Below are 25,907 nucleotides of genomic sequence, written 5' to 3'. Positions count from 1 at the left end.
ACCAAAAAAATGCATCTTTTGGACTACCAGGAACAAAGTAAGGACACTTCCATGCACTACCGCTCTTCCACAAAATCTACATAAGGCGTCAAACATACGCAGAAGCGTAAAGCCATAGATGTTTCATTTGTACCCTAAAACAGCCACTAAACAATTCTTTCATCAAATATTCGTAACCCAGGTATGTTTGTCATTCTTTTCTAGAAACATTGCACATGCCCTAATGCCCATATCCTTTGCAACTCTGCATGACATGGGAGCTCCCCACTTATACCTGATATAACAAATACCATGAAATATTTCCCCAGATAGGCTAAACCAGTGTTGAAATTGTCACCCATGTTTTGGACTACAGTGGAAGTTTACCTTTCCTCTGAGGCAAAATAAAGGCTTATACTGTTAAGCAGCTTCTGTTTTCTGGCTGATAAGGCAAAAAGATATCTTATCTTGTTTTTCATCAAATACATAGTAACTCATGCTGTAGGGGTCCATTAATTAAGGGTGAAATTCAAAGATTTTTTTTCCTTCTGTCCAATTCCCTATAAAATGACCCCAAAAAAATCACTGTGTTATTTATCTTGTAATCACTATTATTGCACTACAGCCAATTCATTGCTGTTATTTATTGAACATGCCAAAACCAACGGAATGCTAGAAAACACTTGGTTCATTCAGAAACCACAGCAGGTACCAGCTGGCAGGGCAGAATAGTCATGATGCCACCAGAAAGATTTGTAAATGGAAGGAAACTTTATTGTGTAGCATAGAAAGGGTTCGTTTAAAAGGCCACTACCAACAGCCACTAGCATTCATTATTCATTCATGAGATGGTCATTTAGCCCACCCGCAATTTCTGATACTCAAGTACCTTCATACAATATTTAAAGCATTCAGAGAAGCTCCTATTACCACACCCTTGCAGAGGGAGAGGCTGCAATTAAAGAGGTGCCAGCCAAGAAATGGTGGCTTCCGTTCCACTTCACAGTTTTACTGTGTGCAAAAGCAAGAAAAATCATGCAGTAACAATTAAACAACTGCTGAAAATAATTTTTGTTTGGCCACATTCTTTGCTTTCATTCTCAATGAGATTCACCTTATGCAAAGGACCAATGGGAGAGGCAGATATTACTTTTATCCTGCATATATCCTTCAGCACCAAAATATCAAGCATTAGCAAGGTTAAGGAATATATTTAACCATCACGTATCAAGGCAGACGGTCTGCTGGGCAATCACCTCATCAGTCCCTAGTGCACCCTAAAATGTTCACTGCAAGTGTTCACCTAAAAATCATCTGTTGTTCCCTCATTTGCATTCCTCAGTCATTAACCCCATTCAGTTCAAACTCCCACTGTATATCAGAAAAGACAAAACTCCTGATCCTCTGAACTGCATACCAAAATCCTCACAGGGACAGGGAGCCACAGCTTGGACAGCTGCAGGAACAGCAGCTCTAGGAGCAGCTTACAGGCACAAGGTGAAACAATGATGGTCCTCAAGGAGCACCATCGCCCACCGTGGGATGGGACTGACCTGGGCTGCACGGCTGCCTCGCTGCCTCTAACCCCGAGGGCTCTGGATCAGCCAGTACACCCCGCACCAGCCCAGTTCTGCTACAATCACATGATGCAGCCCTGCGATCACAACTCAAGAAAGACCCAAGGGCCTCAATTTGGCCAGGCTTCCTACAGTTTCATTCCAAGTTTTTTTTTCTGTCAGTAGGATGCTGCAAAAGTCAACCTTTCTTCCACCTCCTTCACATAGGAATAGAATTTATCCCCTGTGTAAACCACAGAGCACCAATTCCACAAAACCCTTCAGCGACTGCTGTTTTCCTGAGACAAGACTATACATCCTCCCCATACCCACACAATACCACCTGTGCAGCCCCAGGGTTGCAAATTATTGCGTTCTCATCACCAAGGGACCAGTTACCATCCTTCAGAGAGCCCCCAGGGCTTCTCATATGAAAGCAGTAAATTCAGAGCTGGTGTGCAGACCAGCTTCACAGACCCAGAGAGCATGCTCAGTGCCCCTGTGGGACCATTCTGCAGCCACCCAGCACAGAGAGGAGATAGCCGTGAGTCGAGTGTACTGGAGACACTGAAATGCTAATACCTCTCAATGACTGTTTTTCTCATTTCACAGAAAATTAGGAGGTGGAAGGGGAAGAAAAGGGAGTTCATTATTCCCCAAAATGCCAGATAAAATCATTTCAGTCAGTGCGTTAAAATATGATTACCATTTGTTACAAAAAGAAAAGATGATGGGGGGAGGAGACAGCTTTTATTCAGGTAAAAACTGAGCACAGTATGAAGCTTCCAGTGACCTCAAGACTCCGGTACTTAGACATTCCCGGGATGCTTCAATTATTGAGTTCCCTTGTGATGTATATTGGGTTTCATTTTGATCCACAGGCTATTAAACATGATCTATGACACTTTCAGAAAAGCTGTAGTTTGGAGTTCAGCCTGTAACACAAACTTTTTTTTTCTTCCATCATTGGTTATTAATGTGCATATGGCACTGAGAGAGCATAATGAAGAGGTGCACAGATACGCAGGAGCACAGTGCTGCTTTGCAAGAACACAGTCAATAGGGTCAACCAGAACTAAATTAACTGTGTTGAGTGTCTTCAAACTCTGCTTTCTTATTAAAAGCAGTTCTCTTCACAGGCAGGCACGAAAGGCCATTTAAAATATTAGTCAATATGTTCTAACTCCAAAATGAAGCAAAGGAAAGGAAGAGTAATTAGTCCTATTTAAGCAGAGGAAAATATATGCTGTTTGGGCAAACAAGTACTATGTAGTCAGGAATCTGGATGCACTAGCTGAAACCAACAAAATATGTCAAGGGTATAGCAACTTGCCATAGCTCAGAATGGAAAATATTTGACTGTAAATAGGCTAAGAATGCATACTGTATTTTTGTCAAAGAATGAACCATAGATTTAGAGGTCACCATTTCTTAGAAAGCGTTTATTTGCGAGGTATAAGGTTGTGTTTGCTTTTGAAGGGTTCTTTGTTTTGTTTTTTTTTTTTCCTAAAAGTAGCCAAAGACTATTAAGATGATAGCAAAAACGTTGACCACGTTTAAAAGAAACTGGAACATACAGACAATAGAGACTGGAAAAATGGGCTGACAAGAATCTCATAAATTTCAAAGGGAAATGCCAAATTCCTGCACCTGGGGAGGAACAACACCATGCACCAATAAATGCTGGGGGCCTCTCACCTGGAAAGCAGCTTGGCAGAAAAGGACGTAGGGGCCCTGGTGGACACCAAGTTGAACATGAGCCCGCAATGTGTCCTTGCAGCAAAAAGGCTAGTGCAGCCTCGGCTTCATTAGGCAAAGCACTGCCAGCAGGTCAAGGGAGGTGATCCTTCCTCTCTACTCAGCGCTGGTGAGGCCGCACCTGGAGTACCGTGTCCAGTTCTGGGCTCCCCAGTACAAGAGAGACATGGGCGTACTAGAGAGAGTCCAATGAAGGGCCATGAAAACTATTAAGGGACTGGAGCACCTCTCCTATGAGGAAAGGCTGGGAGAGCTGGGACTGTTCAACCTAGACAAGAGAAGACTGATAGAGAGATCTTATCATTGCATATAAACACCTGAAGGGAGGGTGCAAAGAAGACGGACTCTTTCCAGTAGTGCCCAGTGACAGGACCAGAGCCAACAGGCACCAACTGAAACACAGGAGGTTCCCTCTGAACATCAGGAAACGCTTTTTCACTGTGAGGGTGACTAAACATTGGCACAGGTTGCCCAGGGAGGTTATGGAGTCTCCATCCTTGGAGATATTCAAAAGCCACCAGGACATGGTCCTGGGCAACCAACTGTAGGTGTCCCTGCTTGAGCAGGGGGCTTGGACAAGGTGACCTCCAGGGGTCCCTTCCAGCCTCAACTGTTCTGTGATTCTGTTAACAAGTTTTTCTAAGAATCTAGTTACTTCAGTAATACTATGCCTTATTACACCCTCTCCCTTTTCAAGAATAATTTTCTTTTACATGATCCCAATATATAAATACATAATCATATACACATGTACACACACACATATTTATATTTAAAAAGTGCATATGAACAATATTGCATTACAAAATACAGTTTTTTTCATTTCTATAGCAGTAATGTTCTGTGTGGCAACATGACTCCAAGTAAAAAGTGCTTATTTTTATTATGCTATTTGGAAACGATGAGGTACAAGCGAGGATGACATGTTTAAGTACCCCTAATGCAAAAAACAGAGGATAGAGGCTCTTACGTCCATGCCGTTTTTCCTTATTTTATCTGTAAAATATTGATAATTCATCATTAATTTACCCGCCTTTCAAATATATAACAAGGGTTAACTAGTGGGACAGATTCAATGTAGATTTCCGTTGGCTTCCTATACTCTGAAAATAGTTTAATGCTTGCTTTTAAAAAATGTCATAGAGTTGATTTAGTGTTCAGATTAGCTGTTTTTCCCTATTAGCATAAGGACAGGCTACTAATAACAGAAAATGTTATATTATTCTTTGTTCCTGTGTTCACAGCAATGATCATTATTTTGCTTTTCTCCCTTGGTCATTCATAGTAGGATACACCATTCCAATGCTTCACTTTTACCCTAGTATAACCCTTTAATCAAGATGACCATTATCTCCAAATTAGGAGCACTTAGATATCTTACCTTTTCAAGTCTTCACAAACACAGAGAGAACCATTTTCTAAGGTATGTCACCAACTGCCTACTTAATTTATATGAACCATGCCACTTCCACTTAATCCACCCCCAAATTCACTTTTCTGGAAAAGAAATGGGGTTTAGTTTTACCCTTTTGGTCCTCCTACAATCTGTGAGTCTCATAACAATGGATGCAAAATGTCCACTGCCCTGGGTAACATGCTGTCTCTATTTGAAAGCCACACAAATTAAATAGTACTGTCTTTGTTCACACACAAATAGCAAGAAGTGCTTATGCAGTGCTTAAGCACCCTTTAGTCAATTGAATCTTTGGCAATAAAGCGGAGAATGCAGTCCCACTGAATCCCCACGGCCTTTGTTTCTGTGATCTTTCAGTTAGAAAATAAGGCTTTTTAGATGCTTCCTGTATGTAAACAGAAATATTTATTATGTGTGAAACTTTCAACAGTGCAAAGGTTCGAAATCTGCTTGTTTGTTTTCTATACCTGAACTGAAAGCTAGAATGACTCTGAGGTTTTAACGAGCCAGTATGCAAAATTTGTAAGACATTGGACAAGTGGAACCTATGCTTCCCCTGTAAGAAGGGAGTATATCTACACAAAACATACCCCACTATTGTAGGTGATTCACTTGGGTCCTGAAAGAACAATCATGTTAACTAACTAGTCCTAGTGAGATAGTTTTTAACCTGAATTAAGTACCATACCTACATGTGGCCATACTGCTCCTAGTACCCGAGCTAGCTAAGTTACCTTTCAGAGAGTGCTACATACTGTGATGAAAATACCTCTTCCATTGATCTCCCTGGAAGGTTTGGGTCCTTTACTTTGAATCTGTCAGTCTCTCATGATTTTATTTCCTCACAATATTCTTCTCCACTTTGTCTATCCCCTCCAGCTTCATTTCATGCCATTATGTGTATTACCACACGGAGAAATGATTGGACCCTCCATTACCCTTAAAAGGATTTCAGGCAAGAAACAACTAGTGTGAAACCTACTTCACCTCTGGAGATCTGAGCAATCTTGCTCTGCAGGTGGCTCAGGGAAGACGAAATCCTTGTTCAGCCTGAATGCAACATATGGAGCTGCAGCAGATTCCCTCCCCACAGCTTCAATCATTTCTGTAGGCTGAGCACTAGGGATCAATAGACCTCAGTCCCCAGTGGGCCTTGAACATGCACAGCTCAATGGTAAGTTTCTGACAAAAGTTGCCCTGCATTCTCATCTGGTAAACCATACAGCAGCAAAGCCATTTAGGTTTCTTCTCTTTGTTCCGAGAATTGAGGGGTAGTTTTAACAGCTGTGTAACAATGCTCTTACAATGGAAATGTTTTGCTGCCAGATGTGTTATTATTGCTGGATGGGATGTAAATACCAACAATTCAAGATACCACCTGATATTACAAGTCTGGGAAGGGACTGAGGCATAGAATATAAACAGTCAACTATCCGAAGGCCAAAACTTAGATGGTTAAAATGAAGTGGAAGGTAATTTAGTGATGTTGATTCTTGCTTATTTGCCTCAATTGAAACAGTACCACCGACCTAAAAAAAAGTAAAGATTTCTGCATGAATAGGACTTCTTTTAACTGGAGCCCAACTGGTACTACCCACTCCTGAAAAGCCAGTCTGGAAGAGGGGCAAAGCAGAGAGCTAGAACAGAAGTCTCTACAATTGCCATATTATGAATTACTAAAATATCACTTAAGACTATTACAGAAAGCATGGGCTGGAAGCAGTTCACATCTTTGCCTTGCCTTATTACATCTACTGTAGGTTACAATACAGTCATACAAATATACATCCTTTCTATTCCCATACACACATCCGATATGCCAGTCATCCCATCAAGGAGCAAGCATGAGATCAGGTCAGTCTCACAAACCATAATATGTGGCTGAAAGTTAAGCCAGTGTACAACCCCACCAGTGTAAAATATATACTGAAATGTTGCCAGCACCTGGGTCTAATGCTAAGGTGAGATGCACACCGTCAATGTAAAACACATTGATCCCTACTTCTCCTGATGGAGACTTTAACAGTGAATTTGGCCCCTTAGTCTAGCACTACTACTTCAATACTCATGCAAGAATAAATATAACAGAGAACAAAGCCATAAATTCCAGTTATGTGCAGATACGCAGTCAGAACGCAAAGTGTTCTATTTTGAATTAACAATTTTTTTAAAAAGGCACGTTATTTTTGTGTTCTTTCAACTCAAATCTACGGAAGAGACATTTAAAACAGTCATGATAAATATCTTTTTTAATTAACAGCTACAGACACTTTTGTACTCATGAGTTATATAAAACTGCAGAAAAAAAATCATATTAAAAGGGAAAGTGTGCAAATCCCTCATTAACAGGGTGTTGAAACACTGCTATAATTTTCCTCTGCTATTATATTCCACTGTACTGTTCCTTCTCATTTATCAGAGCTCAGATCTCGCTTCTTAACAATAACAGTCATTTATATGCAGCTAAACTAGAAAGATTTTATTCATCTGCTGCTGTGTATTATGTACTATTAGTTGCAAAATAAGAGATGTTGTTACTTTAACAAGTGACTGCTTATTTTATTATTAAATTTCTGAGCACCATCCTCTGCTGAGGAATAGTCACACTACAACATAAGTTCGGGTTATTATTCTATTACTCATTTTGTAGTTTCAGGGCTTATTGTGCCTCTCTCCCCTAAGGTCTTTGCCTACAGACCTGCTTCCACCAAGCCTCCTGGTCTCACCTCTCCAAGAATGCTGCATTTCTGTCCCTCTTGAACACAATACTGAGAATTTAGCTGGACTCATTGAATTAGGAGGAGATTTTGCAGCTCTTCCCTCCAGCATCCTGTAAATAGAGGCCTAAACCAGCATACAGCATGCAGAGGATTTAGTGTTGGGTTCTTCTTACTTGTGTTTATGAACTAAAGCAGCCGAGGTAGGATCCTGGCATCCCTAAGGTTCCCCTCCTGAATAATGAAGACCAACAAGTCTTTCCCAAGGGTGCTTCTGACTTTAGGTCGCCTAAGTCATGATCTGGGAGTTCCCCTTCTCTTTCTCCATGTTAAAAATTGAAGGAAACTGTGCCAACTCCTCAAGCAGCTTCCTTGGGTAACTGCCTCAAGCTATATAGGATGACTCTGGAGCTTCTGTTGACCCTGAGGATTTCCCCGACAAACCAAAATTTCTTCAGACAACCCTTTTGGAGGTCCCCATCTGATTTGCTGAAATGACAATCCATTGTCCTGGAAGGTCTTTCTTTCAGACCTGCCAAAGCAATCTCTTCCACTTCTAGATTTTTGTTTCTTGAAGTCCACAACAGATTTGTAAGTTGCTTTAAGAGAAAGCAAAAGGTTAAGGGATGGCACCATCTCTTAACAATCCTCACATTTTTGGGGGAAAAAAAACCAAAACCAAAACCAAAAACCACAACCCAGAACTTGACCCACTCTTTTTCTTTCTGTTCTTTTCCAAATGCATTTCTACATGATTACATTATTTCAATGCAACAAGAAACCACATGGGATCAGAAACAATTAGATCAACATACAGTATTCACAAATGACTGATGAACAGCTCCAGATCTGCCAGTCACAATGATTTAGCCAATCTAACTCCCATATACTTCTGCGTAAATCTCACCATTGATTTTCCTGTCGTTTGATGTGGCCCTCCACAGAAACCCATGTCAAACAGAGCTAGATGCTAGAGTCAGTAGGCTACTTGTTACCATAAAAATTACTCATGTAAGCAAAGTTCACAGAAAGGGGTCTCTACCATTACTCTTCAAACACACACATTAAAATATTGTTTAATTTTCTCATTGAAGTGTAAGAAAAACTCAAAGTATAGTACACAACAATGCCAGGCATTCAAGTAACAACATTTTGCACACAAATCCCAAGTAGCAATACACTTGCAGTGACGTGTTGGGGACCTTTCTTGTGCATAAACCTGGGCTTGCTGCATTTAATGTTGTGGTTATAATCTATGTCATTTTTCTCTTGTTCTTCCAAAATATACAGGGCAAATATTATTAATAGAACCAATTGGAGGTCTTGTTTTCCCTTCCCATTCAAACCTCATACCGTAGTCAATAGGTATTTTGAATACATAAAGAATACTGAATCGGGTCCTTGATTAGTGTTTGATTTATACCACAAAGACCACAAGATTCAGAGGTTGCCAAGGCAACACCACTTCAACCTCCTTACATTTCTGCTTTGATATAAAACCTCTCATTATATAAATGTATCACAACACCAGTCAGCATGACAGGCTATTTTACAAATATGCCTTCAGATAGCAGACAGCTATATTCTTCTCTTAAGGCGGGGGGAGGGGGGGGGCGGAGAAGGCAGGAATAAGGTTACCTTTTACTAACGGGGAGAGGTGAGGGGTAAAAATGACATTCCAAGCTATACAGGCTTTATTATGAAATTGTACCCTGAGACTTCTAATACAACCAATAAATTTTGTATTATTTGGCCCAAAATCCACAAAAGGGCAGGAAGCAAACAAAACGAAACAAAAAACCCCAAACACACCACACAAGTAGAGTCTAAGATGCTAGAATTTTGAGTAATTGGAGCTAACAGCTGCATATAAAAGCTTTACTGAACCATTGGAAATCTGATACTCCAGCATATATTGTTTAGAACTATAGACCAGGCAAAGTTTAGTAAAGCATAAAAGACCTACCAGGAACCTACTGACACTTTTTTAACCCCAATTTTGAGGTCTGAAGTGGTACTTTGCAATATACCACCATCCTTCTTTACTAAGCAGTATTCAATATGCAGTAGTCTACCTACAGTTACGCTCCAGGATCCTTCAGCAAAGCTAGGCTCCCACAGGAGGAGGGCTCTGTTAAAGATGGTTACTTCTGTGTCTCCTTCTTAGTCCTCTAGACCACACTGAGTTTGAGCAGACTATAAGCTGATCCAGAATGCACAAGGCATGGCTGACAGGCTGGGTTAGCAACAGGATGGCAATAGTTCCAGACGCATCCCTCCAAACCTTTGCTTGTACCCTAGCACCCTCTGTGCTGCCAGGAGGCTTTCCAGAGACAGTATTACTAACGATCAGTTAATTCTGCGTCATCTGGAAACACTCCAGCATGAGCCAAGAAAGCTGACCTTTGAATTTCTAAAGAGAAGACTGTTACAAGTAAGAATGTGCATGGATATTTGCAGTAATGGAAAAAATACGAAAATTGGAATGGTCTGGGCTTAAATTTTTTGCTGCTCTTGTCACTTCCATTTCTGGCTTGTAATCTCCAGTTACACGTTTCTCACTGTGACTCTGTGACGCACTGATCTCAGCAGTAAAGAAAGTGAATCTTACGGTGTGTCATAAGAGGAAGAGGAGCAAAAATACCACTAGGGGGCACATACAGTACTAGCAAAGCAATTGTTCCTTCATCCCGTCAATTATGCCAGTTCCAGGTCAGAGACAACAGGCCTCGGTTTGCAACGACAAAATAACACCACTTACAAATATTTCTAGTTGAACGTACAGCAGCTCCCCAGTTACCACAGAGTGCCCATTTGTATGGTTTCTACAAGAAGAAATCCCTCTTCGCTTATTTGTGAAGAACATCACTGAAAAACACCTTACATCACAGGTTCCTGTAGAGGTTATGCCGTCTGTTATGCACTCAGTGTACTGCAAACTGTTCAGGGCACGGACTATCTTGGACCACTCAATTGCATCCAAAGCCTTGCTGTACTGTATGTAGAACCAGTTTCACTACACAACCAAATCCTGCTTTAATCCCAAAAGATGAAAGTGTTGTAAAACTGTGGATGTGCACAGAATTCCCAGTTTCACTGGGTAACAGAGTAATGTACCATTTATGCTGTTCTTTACTTCCCCAGCACCATGTTGTTCAGGTGATGACTCAAATGACCAGTTAGTGGCTGACCCAAATCCTTCAGGCCACTCTTTCCTATCACCTTTCTGGTTTGCGTGTTGGAGACTCTGAAGGGGACAAATTTTATACCTGAAGTCCAAGGCCCCAGAATTTAAAACAAACAAACAGCGTACCACCAAAAAAAAAAAAAAAAAAAAAAAAAAAAGCTTCCGAGAGACACAGTTTCTGTAGGACAGCTAGAAGACTGACATCAGAATCAGGTATCATGCTGAGATCCAGTCAGCCCTAACACATTTCCACAAAAAGTGGGCCATGGAAGCTGGAGAAGAGCCAGTACAGCAGAAAACCTTCAGGGTTATTTTGCATAGGACTATGCAAATTCTCCACGAAGCTGAGGGCTTGAGATCAGAGCTATTTGCTTATCAAGTTTCACCAGCACTAAAACTCACATAACTAAGCTTAGAAGACAGCGTGTTATTCTGAACAATATTGCTGAACAAGCAGTTGAATAAAATCAATTACTTGCTCAAAGGATTTTTAAGACATACATTTCCTTAATTATTGTCAGATATGCAGGTCACCAAGAAGGAAAATTGATTTCTGGATAAACAGAATAACTGTGATGTTAAAATGTTGTGTGGAAAGACAAATTGTGAATTAAAACATTTTAATGCTCATTTTAGTGAAATGATGGGAATATTCAGGAAGCATTTGTAGTCAAGAAACTGTACACATCCCCATCTGCCCGTTGATGGCATAATGCAACCACCTCTCCAGTCTTCATCTTCTTATCTCTTACACCTTGCTGATCAGGATGCATTGCTTCTTGCCCAGCCATATATTTGTACTGATTAATGTAATACTAACATAATGACTATGGTGTTTTTATCAGCAGTGTTAGAACAAATTGACATTAGCTGGAAAAGTCAAGTCAGCCTTATTTTTTTGTGACCCAGTGCTGTCGTCTCATCTGCTCACTGATACATGTTGCACCCCAAACTGGCCCTCAGCATCCAAAAAGGAAAGTAACCCCAGACCTGTCCCTGTAGAGAATCTGGGAGGTGAAATAACGTATTTTAGTTGTGTAACAAGCTCGTTTCCATAATGCCGAAGAACTTCCCAGCAGTGCCTAAAGCAATGCAACTAATAATCATCATTTGTTGTTTCCTTTCCCCATCCCTCAAGAGAGAAATTTGCACCATTCGGTGCCTTGCTTTGCTAGGGAGTTTTCGTCTGTTTTGTGGTAGATTTTCTTTTGGGCTTATGTGAGGAGGAGAGAAATAGGTTATATGTTTTAGGATTTTGGTTTTCTTAGTACTTTGTCAGAGGAGGCATAAGAGTCAAGAAAATGTCACCTTGCCTCTGAAAAGAGTTGTTGAGATCTGCAGCAGTGCTCAGTTCTTGGGAGAAACTGCACACAAGCTCCTTTCCCTCCAAGTCCTCTCCCACAAAACACTGGCTAGGAAATCTGCATTTCCAGGGTCAGTCTATCTATATCAGTACTTAAAATAAAGCCAGGTATCTATTCTCCACCTTGAACGGAAACACCATAGAGCATCAGAGCAAAGAACCAGTAAGTTACACTCAAAAAGCCACTCACAATGTGTGTGCTCAAAGCCATTCGTTGTGCTTCATCCCTTCCCTCCTCAGTCCCCTCCCTAGATACATAAATCAAAAGGTGGTAGTTGTAGCATTATTTCTTCTATGCCTTCCCATTGCTCCCTTCCAAATCCTCACTCTTCCATGGGTAGAGGAGCTGTTACACACCTCTGTGTGAGGGTGTGTATATACATACATATGCATATATATATATATATATATATATATATGTATAGACCTTCCACTCTAACAAGAGGAAGGGAAGGCCCGTATGAAAGGATCACAGCCCATCCATGCTTTGTGAAAGCATGCTAAATGCAAACCCCTTGTGTCCACACTGTGGCTATGCATGGCTTTGTACTGCAAAAGTTAAATATACTTTCCAAAACAATACAGACAGGGTTAAGGAAAACCTCACCCCTAAAGACACCAGCATAAATTGAAAACAATTCCTATGAAAGGAAAGCTGCTGAAAGGAGAGCAAACATTATAGGAAGTACGCATGTATACACAGTATGTATAGCATGTATATACAGTACGTATACCATATGCAAGCATGCATATGGTATACACATCTATGTTCTAGTTAAATTCTAGTAGCAAATACTAGGAAAAAATAAATGTAGAACACTAAAGCTGCTACAGAGAGGAGCAAACAATGAATTAAATTCAGTTCCTCACAGAATAGCTTATTCAGTAAAATATAATACCATAGTGTCTATTGGTTTCTTAACTAAGTCTTATCTACTGATTCCCCACTAGTAACTTCAAAATTTTACTGCTGCTTTTTTTCCAAGATGTTCATGATTTTCTACCAGGATGCCAGAATCACCAAAATGCTCACCAATTAAGTTTTTCGCATTGTATTCCTGTCATCATTTATGGGTTGTTTAACATCAGAAATGCATTCTGAAGCACTTCCTCACTTGCATTATCATAGATTATCATAGATAATGCAAGACAAGTTCCAAGGACAGTGTCAAGTGTCTGAAACAGGTAATAAATACTCTGTCTAGACAAGACATGCAGACAACACTGTTCCTCTTCTCTCAGTTCTGCCAGCTGCTAACAGCTTTGATAGTAAGCTGAATACTTGTAAATGCCTGCATCTCTTACATTAAGAAAAAAATTAATTAGCCTTGTCTAAAAGAACAAACTTAAATCCTACCAACATCTATTTAAGGATTAAATCCCCATTCTACTGATAGGTTAATGGTGAGCAAAACCAATGGCTATTTCACATTCTTATTTGGCACACAGATAAAACAGTAAGCTACAGACAACTGTTCACGTGACACTCACCTGGTGTAGCTTCTGCCAAAATTCAGGTCCGTCCTCCATTTTTCTTAAGCTTGGTGGAATGTACCAAAAGCAAACGTTTGCATACTCCGGCTAAACAAGAGAACAAGTGATGGCTTATGAGATGTAACAAATGGGACAGGAATACATATTATAGCTTATCAAAAAGTTCTGCTTTATTTTTGGGGGGAAAAAAAAAGCCTTTGAGTTTTTACCCTTTTCATTAAAACTTCCTTCTCCAACCCACCTTTTGTTTCCCTTTTTTGAAACTAGAAATCGTTTTCATATCATCCACTTCTCTTCCTGCTGCCAGAAAAAAGAAACCTGTTGGGGTTCCTTTTTCGTTTCTTCTTCCTATATACATATTTAACTGTGCTTTGCTCACTAAAAACTTCGGTAAGGAAAAAAGCGTAAAGAGAAGCATAGAGAGGTAACTTACAGATTGCAAAACTGAAGAAACTTTAAAGAGAAGAATACATTTTCTTTTTAGTATTTTTTTAAATGGAAATTTCCTATGAGGCATTTTACACAAAACACACAAACTCAATTTTTGTCACCATTTAACACTTGCACACCTAGTCATTTTTCTACTGAACAATGCCAATGTCCTTTTATATCATACAGCACACTACATGATGCTGGAGTTAATGCTGGCTTTCTCAATTTCCACATTTTATAGGAATCTCAGGACCCCTTGCAGGGTATGTGCCATATCCTGGATACATCTTATCCAATACCTAAGCAGGCCCTTTGAGCAAAGACTGAGACTCCACATCTCTGCTTCCCTCCAGAGAAATTTTGCCTTTAAATTCAGCAGAGAGTTAGCTGCAAGACTCCCACCAAGAATGGCTGTTCACCATGCATTATAAAATAAGGTATTTTGTGCTTATGAGGTTTCTGTTTCATATATGATTGAGAAAATGTTCCCAGCAGACCAGTCCAGGCTAATTTGGAACTCTTTTTTTTTTTTTTTTTTTACTTCTACAGGTAGCAATAGCGTGAGGAATCAACGTGCCTTCTAATCCCATCCAACAGCACCCATAAAACCACTCAGTCAATTTTGATCTGCATTATTTGCAACACAGTATTTAACTGGGGTCTAGATTATAATACGGATTATAAACTCACACACCCCTCTCCCCTCCCACACGCCATCCTCATTAGTACTGTTTGAAAGAAAAAAGAAGTTAAAAGGGAGCTTGGTAGCTGGGTCACACCATCTCTTTGCCCCACTGTGAATGCGGCTATTACAATCCCAGGCAGTCTCCTGAACTAGGAGAGCCCACCAGCTGAGACATGTTCTTTCATGAAAGGGCACTGTGAACTGCTCATATCATTTTCCGCCTCGCTTCAAAGAATGCATTAAATACAATTTAATCATCAAGAAGAATATCGTTGTCAGCAGGAACAGAGCTGCAAACCTGCCACCTGCTGCCACTGAATGAAATAAAGCTCAGTTCTTAAAGTCCCATTTCTTTCCCCAAAGACCATGCATTGAGTACACACATAAACACAGACTTGAAAAGGCAGCAACTTCCTCATGAGCGCAAGCACTGGCTTGCTGTTACAGGGTTTATTTTAAAACTGTTTAAAATCAAATGGCAAGAGTAGACAGATGGCATATATTACCATATTGCTATTGCCTATATTGCCTTCTTGATTATCTCAGTTTCCTTTCACACGTCAAATACATCATCCCCCTCTGAAAATACCGTTTATCCTAGAAAAACTTAACTACCCCCAGCCATACTTCGCTCTACTTCTGGTTATCTTGTCACAGCTCTTATCCAAGCAGGTAAGCAATTATACCACAGAAGAGTTCAAGATGACTCAAGCATGAGTGGCATTTCCAGGCCATGGAGTGGTTCTCGTTACAGGGCTTTCCTCACTGCACGTATCAGAGGATCATCTTCCTGAGCTTCTTGTCCAAAGTCCAACTTCCTTTCAGAAAGGGCTCCATAACTGGGCCTAGCTGCCTCCCAGCAGTCTCTCTTTGACTTCTCCCTGCTTGTCCTCCTGCACTCCTGGAAACCTCTTCTTAACCCTTGCTCAACCTCCTTCTTATTGCCCATACTATAGCACTCCCTCCAATCCCATTTTTAATCCAGATGTCCTGTTCCTGCAGGAACTAAACAGCAGTCTCTGCTCTCACCAACAGCTGTCATATCTACAGTGGATCTGGGCTCTCTGCTAAGCTCTACAATAATGGAGAGCTTTTTAACAGACTTGCCACTTCAGTAACCCCATCAGGTGTTGCTGGCCCAGAATTCTTCACTCCATGTAAAGTTTCCCAGCATGCACTTTCAAATTAGCAGTTTTCAAAGTTAAAGGGAAAAGTTTATATTGTATGACTAGTATAAAATATTTTTTATATTTCATATTTCTTCTAGCCTAACCTGGAATGCTTATGGCATCAGCGAGTGTAAACCAAATCTCCATGTGTGGCACTTGCTCCGTTTCCCTTCCTCCTCCATGTGCTCTCTTCCTCCCCCTGCTACATACCCAGCTGTCTTTCATACACATACACATCCAACAATGCAGACCGTTTTTCTGAAAATGACAGGTCTTTGCAACATCCCCAGATATTAGCCTTATTAACGAAAGAGCTGAGGATAGGTGGAAAAATAGCGCTTTAACTCTGCCCCCTTTACTCACTCTCCCCTAAGCAAGATCATCAACAGGTAATAAGCTGACAGGTTTAGCAAAGATGGGTAAAAACCACAACTTTTGGGTAGTTTTTAGGAAGTTGGGTATAGAAAGAGAATTAAGGAAAAAAACATGGACTTTAATGATGAAAAGTCCATTTTCAGGATTAAAATATTCTTCCATCCAACACATATTCTTATCCGTAAGTCCGGCAAGCACTGCTTTTCTGCAGCCAGACTCTTCACTTTCACAGAAAAGTGCTCCATCTATACCCCCTGAGGCAATGCAGGCCCAGAAGCTAGGAAAATAGGTAAAGTGACTGTAGGGAATACAGAGCATGTTATGTGTGTTCAATCATAACTGTGTATCTCCAATACATAAACTTACTAAATTATATACTTCAAATACAAATTGGCAATTGGCTAAAAAGAACAAAATAAAACAATAGACATCCCCCTTCCCCCCCAACAACAGTTCAGTTCCATTTTCACTTACCTCCAAAAGAAGCCGGAATCCCTCTCTTTTCTTGATTTCCTCCACTAGATATCTGTAATTAAAAATGCAGAGTTTTAAAGCATAGAACAAAACAATACATAGAGACGACAACAAAAAAGGTCTTGAATACGTATACACTTCTTTTTTTTCCTTCTTTTTTTTTTTTTTCTTTTTCTTTTTTTTCCCCTCTAAAGAAACCATAGAGTTAAACCTCATTTCTACCTGCTGTGAAAATGCAGTAGCTATCAGTTCCTGGAAACAAATGAAGGCTACAGCCAGCCAAGGAGCACTGAGGAGAGGCCAAATTCTGTCCTCAGGCACAGATTTTCAGTGGAGCCACATGGCACAAATTGATCCTATTTGCATCAGGCTGTGAACTTTCTCAACATAAATTTCCATTGATGTTGCTCTCTACAAATTAATTCCTCCATCTCTTTTTCTCAAGTGCTGATTCTGTGCTGCCATGTTATTTCATGGTCATCCTGACATTTATTGCACTACTATTGTCACTAGGACCTCTTAGTTTAGCTCAGAATTTAAAAGTTTCCACGTACTTCAAGCCCAGCAATTTCCCCAGTGCTTCCTTGTTCCACACTGTACACAACAGCGCACATTTCCATTCAATGAGCCACTGCTGATGCACAATAATCCCTGGGCATCCTACGCATTGAAACAAGTATTTCTTTTCTCTTTCACCTGTCAGTATGAAAAACACAGAAGTCTTCAATGGGAAAACAGGTTTATATCGAACCTTTGGATCCAAACAGCTTCAATTTATAGAAGTTTTTTAAAATGTGACCTCAACTTTGCCATGGCACACATCACACAGAAATTCTGAAGCAAACAGGACACTTAGACATAGCTGGGACTTCTCTCTTTATTCCCCCCTCAAAGCCTTCCCAAGGAAAACTCCAAAGAAATCACCTCAAATTCACACAGCTTTTCCATTTCAACAGAATTTTAGTCTTCTACATGAAGATTTTGCTGTTTAACTAATAAAACTGAGACAGTTAAACTACTGATTGTGTACAAATCTGTTCTTTTGTTGCATTTATTTGGCATTTTCCTGCCTGCAACTGCATTACTGGTCATCACACAAATAATTCTTTTATCCACTACTTAAGGAAGAAAAATATTGTCAAAATAACCCCCCTTGGTTCTATCCACATGCCTGAAACCTGCCCCCACAGGGACACCTCTAGCACAGTTATATCTGCCACGCCTGCTATTCGGCAGGCGTGCTGCAGAAACAGGTTGGCTAGGGAGGCAGTAAACAATACCCTAGATGGTATATACATTTTTCAAAACAGAGCATGGGGAGTTGTCATGCTGTTTATCATTAACAAGTATTGTGTGTGTGTGTGACTCATTACCTCTTAGCACACATCCCTGCAAAATGATTGCTGTGGTACGGTGCCAGTTCCCATGGCACACAGCTCTACGGGCTGCGCCGCACTGTGTGCTGTTGAGATGTTTCCTCTCACTATAATAAGTCAAGGTTCTGGGTCTTTTCTGCCACGACCATTTAGATCCTACTGCACGCATTTGTTTGTTACATGGCTGTTAATGCCCACACTACTGTTTAGGTTGAAAGAGAGGCATGCCGAAAGGTAAGTAGGATGCTAGCTATCATGCGAGCGTGTTGGGGGGAACCTATTTCTGTAGGGGAATAGTCTTAAGTAAAACAAGCTCAGTGCTTTTGTCCTGTTGATTAGAAGATACTGGTCTGTGCCATAAAACCAACATTCAGCGAAATCAGCAGGCTATTCACAAGACAGTGGCCCTCTATTTTTTTTAGTAAATCATGAAAAAGAAACCTACGTATGATCACCTTTTTTTTTTTTTTTTGAGAACTTGAATTGTTAGAGCTATTTTACAATGCTTAATACCCTTCCCTCTTACCACAAGTGCCTTGGTTTTTATACGACCATCTGACATAGGATATCTGATGTCGGTCAAGCTCACAACACCGTTAATCATGTTCTTAACTACATTGCCAATAGCCTAAGAAGGCAGCCATTAGAAAATCCATCAGCCATGATTTATCTTGCCAGGACCATTTGATGGCAGTGGAGAAATTTACTCTGTGCATCTTTCCACAGTTGACAGTGGAGTTTTATTATCATGTCACGGTTGTAGAACGTCAGAAGAGCTTGAGTCTCAGTGAGGACTCGAGTGCACAGAGAAGCGGTATTTGCTATGATTAAGCCTTGCAGAAAATGAGGGGTGGAGATCTGCCGTGAAAGTAGACATATGTCTGCTAAGAGTGGGTGTCAGAAGAGGAATCAGAAAAACTGCAAAGATGCTGAAGCATAAAATGCAGAGGTGGTTATAGTCGTATTCTAAAAGCAGTTTACTTCTATTTTCTTTTTAGTGTACTTCATAAAGCAACATCCCTGCATCAAAAATAACTGGGGGGAAAAAAACCAGCAAAACCTTTTCTGAAGTGATCAGCAGGATGCTCTACTGTAGGTATTTTAAAAATAAGCCTTTCCAAATACGTAGCATCACAATGTTCCTGAGACAGCTAATACACTGAAAACATGATTCTTCTCCAGAACCAGAAGAAATTAATGGACTAGCCAATAAGCAAAGTTTGATGCAACAGAAATACATGCCTGTAATTACCCTAAAACCTTTGTAGCTCTGCCTGGCCACGGAGAAAAAAAAAGTAATCTTGCTCTTAAGTTCTATAGTGAATGGACTAGTTCCAGAATTAATCCAGGTCTGTGTTCAGGAACACAGAAATACTGTCTTTGCAACATCAAAGTAAAACCTACTGTAACAAATCAGGAGAAAGGCTGCACAGCTGTTGAGTAGTTAGGAAGCCTGGCATAGTGCCCAGTAAACCTGATGCCTCATCTGCGAAGTGCCCACGTCCATGCAAACTCAAGATAGCAATGCAGCTACTGTAAAGAATATACTTCATCAGATAATGACTAAGAATTAAATTTCTTCTTAAAGAAAAACAAAACAAAAAACAAACACCACCCCCACCCAAAGAAAAAGAGACACTCCTTAGAAGCACTGCCAGCTGAATCCTAATGTTCAAAGAGAGTATTGATCCCAGAAAGGTCATTAATCACTACACTCTCAGTCAAACGACCTTGGGCAGCGACCTTGATAAGGCTGAATTCTCCTACTGATAGTGGAATGAATTACTTACTCTGTACAGACCCAGAACAGTACAATGCTTCAGAACAAAAACAAGGTGCAATTTAACCAGAAGATATTAAGGAACACTTAACCAGACAAACACTGAGTGGCTTTAAAGAAATAAAATAGAGAAAAAAGCCACAGCTCATTTGGGCTTTTGTGGTTTTGCCTCTTTCTTTTTATTCCTTTCTAATCCACTCTGGGTTTAGGTCATGGGTATTTTTACCTTTTCTTTAAGTGACTTCATTAAAGCGAGACTATTCCTTTAATTTGCACTGGAGTAAACATTCACTTATTTTCAACTTGGTAGGTTATATCAAAAATAAAATGGCAATATGATATGGGTGACTGTTTTTCAATATTAATGATTTGACTTATGTTAGTGTGTAGCTAGCCCAGGAACTGGTGAAGATTTCATTGTGGTTCATCTTGTACAAATTCTGAACAAATATGATACTTCAAGTGGATTGTTTTTAATGGGCCACTATCTTACTTCAATATTATTTCTTCTATCAGAAGACAAAACAACCTGTGTATGGAAGCTTCTTCCCAGAAACTGAAAGATCACCATCACTTTAGAAACACCTTCTAGCAAAAATTTTGCAGAATTCACTTGTGAAACTCAGTTCTGCAAGACCAAAAACTTAGTAAAATTGCACAGGGCAAGTGAGGGGAAGATCACAAGAAAAAGTTGCTTCAGTCCCTAACAGAACATCCTGTAAGCATTAAGAACTTCAGCAAACTTGTGGAGAAAAAACAAGCAGTATCTCAGAACAAGATGACTTCATATACCTCTACTACATCCTAACATTAACAGTGTCCTCATATGAATTTCCCCACATCATCGGCTTTCTGCTTTTCCTCAGTCATGAGGAATGAAGTGAACAGAAGAATGGCTAATTCACTTCTTACTAGACACAGCTCAGAGCCTGGCACATATGGGTGGTGCTTTTACATTAACACCAGAAGACACAGTTATGAGTTAGAAGCGGGTGTATTGGTAAACCTGTCCTATGTCTGGTTCAGACAACATAAATGTTAAACAATGTAGATCAATAGTCTAATTTAGACTTCTATTTTACCAACATTATTCTTATTGCTAAAAGTAATAATTACTATTAAATATTGTAGCAAATGTGATAACATTAATTATTATTGCTGTTAGTTCCTCCTACTGTACACAAACAAAAGGAGAGGGGAAAAAAGTAACAACGTGGTCTGTTCCAGTATATGGAGTATCAGCAGCGTCAACATTTCAGTCAATTAAACAGACTACACATATTCAAAATTGCGAGGTGGTACCTAGCCAAAGCCAGTGCCCTGTTTACTCTCTCCTCAAGGCCTGTGGTTCCCAATGCTTTCCACATCAGCCAGAATTTGAACGCATCCGGACGCCTGCTGCACTGAATGGACTTGTCACCAGTGTCATAGCTGACATCGTAGAACTTGTCCTGCTGGAACAGGTATGCGGCCTTAGCAGAGTAACACTTCTTCAGGAGGCCCTATGAGAAACACAATAGAGACTTAGATTGATGATAAGCATTTTCAAACCTTTTTATCTTCACAAGCCAAAGCCTTTTTTTCCTGTCTGTACCAACTGCTTAGTAAAACAGAACTGGATGTGCAGTAAAGTATCCAAAGCTTATGGTGTGGCTGAAGAACCCTGGATGAACCTGAATTCAGTGAAGTCAGCACTGACAATAAGGAAACTTTTTTGTTATTATTTTCTTCATAATGTCACTGAAGACTTGCAGGTTGAAGAGGAATTCTGAGTCAGATCTCAAGAAACCATGGGCGTAGGTACCACAGAAACAGTTGCCCAAAGACTACATGGGTGGAAAAGAGGGAGGAGAAGGAGTAGCCTATGTCCGCTGCTCCAGTCTATAGATTGGAAGAACAACATGTCCACACATGGCTCAATCTATTCTTTCTTTTTCAAACAAAGAACTTTATATATGGCACAGTTAGTTGCAAGTAGGCAACTGACTTTTTTCTTTAGCCCCAAGAAATAAATGTTTAGCCCTTACCAGAAAATAAAGTCACTGAGGATTTAGCATAGGCTATCTGACTGTTTGAGTGGAAACACCATGAGGAGATAAGTACAGCCCCAATATTTGTCTCTTTTCACAGTTCAGATAATTTTAACATTTGAAAATAAACCTCAGAAAAGGTACTTTAGCATACCGTGATTATGGTTTGTTAATGAAATTATTTTTATTCAGCAATCTCCAACCTCCAACTTCTGAGAGGCTGCCTGGGCAGAGATGAACAGCAGAAAACAGACAAAGATAAATGAGTAACGTGGCAAGTTCCAGCAAAGAACAAAGCTGGGAAACAGAAAGCACAGAGACTGTTATACGTTTAAAGGTGCAGGGGAAGAGAAGAGGCATAGGACTGGCCACTGGCTGAAGAATGAAATATTGAAGTATACTCTGTAACACTATGAAGTAGAGAAGGGCTGGCAGAAAGCAGGCTACAAGAGCAGAGATGAGGGTGACCCTGCAAGGAGCCCAGGAGAGAGAAAACATTGTAGATTTGTCAGTGATATTAAAAGTGGGTAAGAAAAATAAACCACAATCTATAAGATAATACTAGAATAGAAATTCAGATGAGGTTAAAAAAATGGCTACATCATCTGATTCAGATCTGCAAACATGTATTGAAGTCACAGTTGAAGCAGAAGTCTTCTGTGCAGAACAGACCAAGGAACAGAAGTGGACAGCATGATAGAAGCTGCTAAACGGTATCTCAGAGAGCACTATTCATTTTCCAATTCAACATCACTCTTCAATTTAAACCAACTGAAAAAGAATTTCACATTTCATCTTTTCTTCTGCATCTGCTGCAAGTCTGATTTTAAAATGGCAGACAGGATCTGACATCACTCTTAATCAGTGTCATATTCCCATAACAGAGGTACAATTCTTGATCTACATTACAATACTCTATTGGTAACTTTGGAACTGGCAATAAAATAAAGAAAAAAAGGTCAAGACAAAAAAAATCCAAAGGAGAAATAATCCACTGGCATATACAGAATAGGTCTCCCACTCTCCTAGCCATTTCAATTCCCTCCATCAATTCCCTCCATCAATGCTGAAAACAAAACAAACAAAAAACCAACCTGTGCACCTATTCATAGAGCACAAAAGGAGAAACCAAAGGTTTCTCCACAACTTCTGTATGGGCTTGTCAATCCCATTGTAATTCACTGGCTTGCAAAAAGGACAGCAAATCCAGTCTGAACTCCTTAGCCACAGGACCAGCACATTCTGCCTTGTGAAAAGACAGTTTACATGATGGCTTGGGAAAAAAAGGGGCGGCAGCTGCTCTCCCTCTGCAGTCATCAGGGTGATAATGTGCTGCTGCAGCACAGGATAGCTGTAGCTGGAAAGCCAATGCTGGGTGCAGTTTTTTGCAGTATATAAGATTCTCACACCTACTTTCCAACCTTCTCAGAAAAAGAAAGGCAAGAGATGACATTAGAAACCAAAGAAAAGTCAAGTACTGAAGCATCCATCCTTTACAGTTTTTCTACAGCTTTGTGTTCTCTGGGTAGCAGCTGCACAACAGGAGCAGACGTCTGTCGAGCCATTGTGCCCTATTCATTTACATTTCCATACCTTGATTTTCAGGGGAAATACAAGTTTATGAGACATGGTATTTAAAAAAAAAAAAAAAAAAAAAACAGGCAGCAACATCCACATATTTAAATTAATTGCTTTGTCCCTTACTAACATTAAAATTTTGCACAGTGTTTCTGCAGTGAGAGTGTACAGCAGGGTTGATCAATGTGGGACTATCTTCTGCCTTATCAGAATGTAATACAGCTGCACAGTAGAGGACATCACAGGATATTAGTTCCCCTCATGCTTGTCGTCTGAGAAATAATAACTTTTGTTTGTCACAAGAAACCCAAACTCAGTTGGTAATATTACAGAAAGACTGAGAAGTTCACCTAAGATCACAGTACAGCTGCAGAGTTTCATAGTTTAAAAACAAATGCTCTAGAGTGAAAATGCAACAAGAACAAATAGTTCAATATCTCTGAGTGAACTCAAATTCCTGGGAACATATTTCATTTAAAAAAAAAAAAAAGCGGGTACTGTCCTACTCTCCTGGTGCATCCAAAGCTGACAAGACGTGCTGGCTTGATGATCCTTTTCCATCTGCTTATCTTACTAATAATGCAACACGCTCAAGAAATCCTGCTGAAGATATTGCCTACTGTCAATCTCCAGAGGCAAGTACAATGACATCCTCCAGCACCTCACTAGAGCAGACGGAAGAAGAAACAAACATCAGGCTTTGTGAGAAAGAAAGAAATACACCAGACCAATGCAAGCAGTGAGGTGGAAGAGAAAGAGAAGGGAAGAGAAAGGGAATGTTGCAGAATAGAGTTTGGGCAGGGAGGATAACAGAAGAGGAAAAAAATCCAAGATAAATTTTATGCTCAAGAAAGCAATTACTCCTTGATCACTGACGTCTCAAAAGTAATAGACCTAAACATACTGAAGACATAAGTCATCTCAGTTTTCCTAGTCAAATGATGGAAAAGTAGGAGGAAAAAAAAAAAAAAAAAAAAAGGAAAAAATATGCTTTCTAACTTAACATTCTGAGTCCCAAGAAGATCCCAACAGTTTTCCACACAGTAACTGAGCTGCTCCATCTGTTCAGAAGAATTGCAAAAACTTCATTGGAACTGCCCCATTTGACAAGTTTGAGATCCTTTCTTCAGCATCTTTTATCTTTCTGCCCTTTGCACAGAGACTAATGGTAGTGCTCTGCCTTATACTGGGGCTGTTGAAGTCTGGAAAACGGAAATACTATTTTCATGGAGGCGCCAATCCACTATGAAGTTTCAAATAGCCTTTGGTTTTGATGAAGTCTATGGATAGTTGCTGTGTGTTCTAATTAATGTCAAATAAATGAATAATTATTGATACTGAAAACAATATATAAAAGAGCTCGTTTCATAATTCAACATATTTTTCTCATTGAACATACTTACCTACAGCACGCCTTTTGATCTCTTTCCATTTCTATTGCTAGTTAAAAGTGAATTTCAATTTCATTAACAAAACATCTTTTTCTCCAAAACAAACACCTTCCTGATTTGCCTCATCTGAAGCAATAAGGATAATATTTTGAACGGCATACTTGAAAATTCTCAAAAGCAGTGCAGTGCAAAAGGCCTGTAATTCACTTCAAGAGGCGAGAAGGAGCTCTCAGTGGTACTAACCCCAAGAAGAAAGCAATGGGATTAGAGTATTTCCTGCAGCTGCCCTGGAAAGGAATCGGGGAAGTAGACATCTCTGTGATACTGCTAATGATGAGGAAGAGATTACAGTATAGATAGCTACCATGATCACCTTAATCAATTATATTCTGTGCTAAACTGGGATTTCATTAGCTACAATCTTTGAGACTTTATTTTTAACTAATAAGTGAAAATTCTGCTCATTACCTAGAATTGATTGCTAATTACCTAGTGCAACACACTAATGAGTCACAGAACTTTGGCATTGGTGATAAATATTAGTTCTCTATTTATACAGTGATAGTATTCACGTTTATATGGATTATAGCAAGGACAAATTGGAGTAGCTCTGTGGTCTTAAGGGTGCATGTACAACCCAAGACTGATACAAAGCATTTTAAGAACATATAAGAACAAAGTTGACTCACCAGTGTTTTGAGAATATCAGTCCATCTAGCTTTGTGTTTAAACAGTCACTGCAATTCACACCACAGCAATACGAGTGTTTTCTAAGTCACTTATTACAGAAGTGATGAAAGTTATTCAGGGTATAGCAGTGAAAAAGGGATAGCTGTGCATTTCTTGCGTGCTTTAAGCACTGAAGAACTACTGTCATTGATCTGAGCTTTTACAGAGGATTAACCAATCTCTCTTTCCCTTTGGTGAAAACACTTCTAATAAAGTCAAACACGTATTTCTCTTTTCTATCTCTACCTTATTTGGAAATCATTACCATTTTTTTTCACTAAGGCTGGAAGATACTCTTTTATCAGCATTTCACTGCAGTTTATCCTTTTTTTTTAAAAATCTGTATAGGAAAATATTTAAATACAATGTTTCATGCTAATAACCTAGCTGCCATGTCTTAAGCCTATTAACACTGCTAAA

General features: G+C 39.8%; 1 protein-coding gene across 1 annotated transcript in view; it reads right to left on the bottom strand.

The window, feature by feature from the left end:
* Positions 1–25,907, bottom strand: part of GADL1 (GAD like acidic amino acid decarboxylase 1) — an 85,496-nt gene that overhangs the window by 24,115 nt on the left and 35,474 nt on the right. Inside the window, exons 12-14 of the mRNA XM_087740721.1 lie at positions 21,062–21,261; positions 16,604–16,655; positions 13,466–13,555 (exon numbers count right to left, since the gene is read on the bottom strand). Coding sequence (XP_087596847.1) covers positions 13,466–13,555; positions 16,604–16,655; positions 21,062–21,261 — 342 coding nt within the window. The remainder of the gene's footprint in view (positions 1–13,465; positions 13,556–16,603; positions 16,656–21,061; positions 21,262–25,907) is intronic.

The sequence above is a fragment of the Nipponia nippon genome, unplaced genomic scaffold (genome assembly GCF_047370975.1).
Source record: "Nipponia nippon isolate SJK-2023a ecotype South Korea unplaced genomic scaffold, ASM4737097v1 scaffold_1, whole genome shotgun sequence".
NCBI lineage: Eukaryota > Metazoa > Chordata > Aves > Pelecaniformes > Threskiornithidae > Nipponia > Nipponia nippon.
This window is presented reverse-complemented; position numbering and strand designations above follow the sequence as displayed.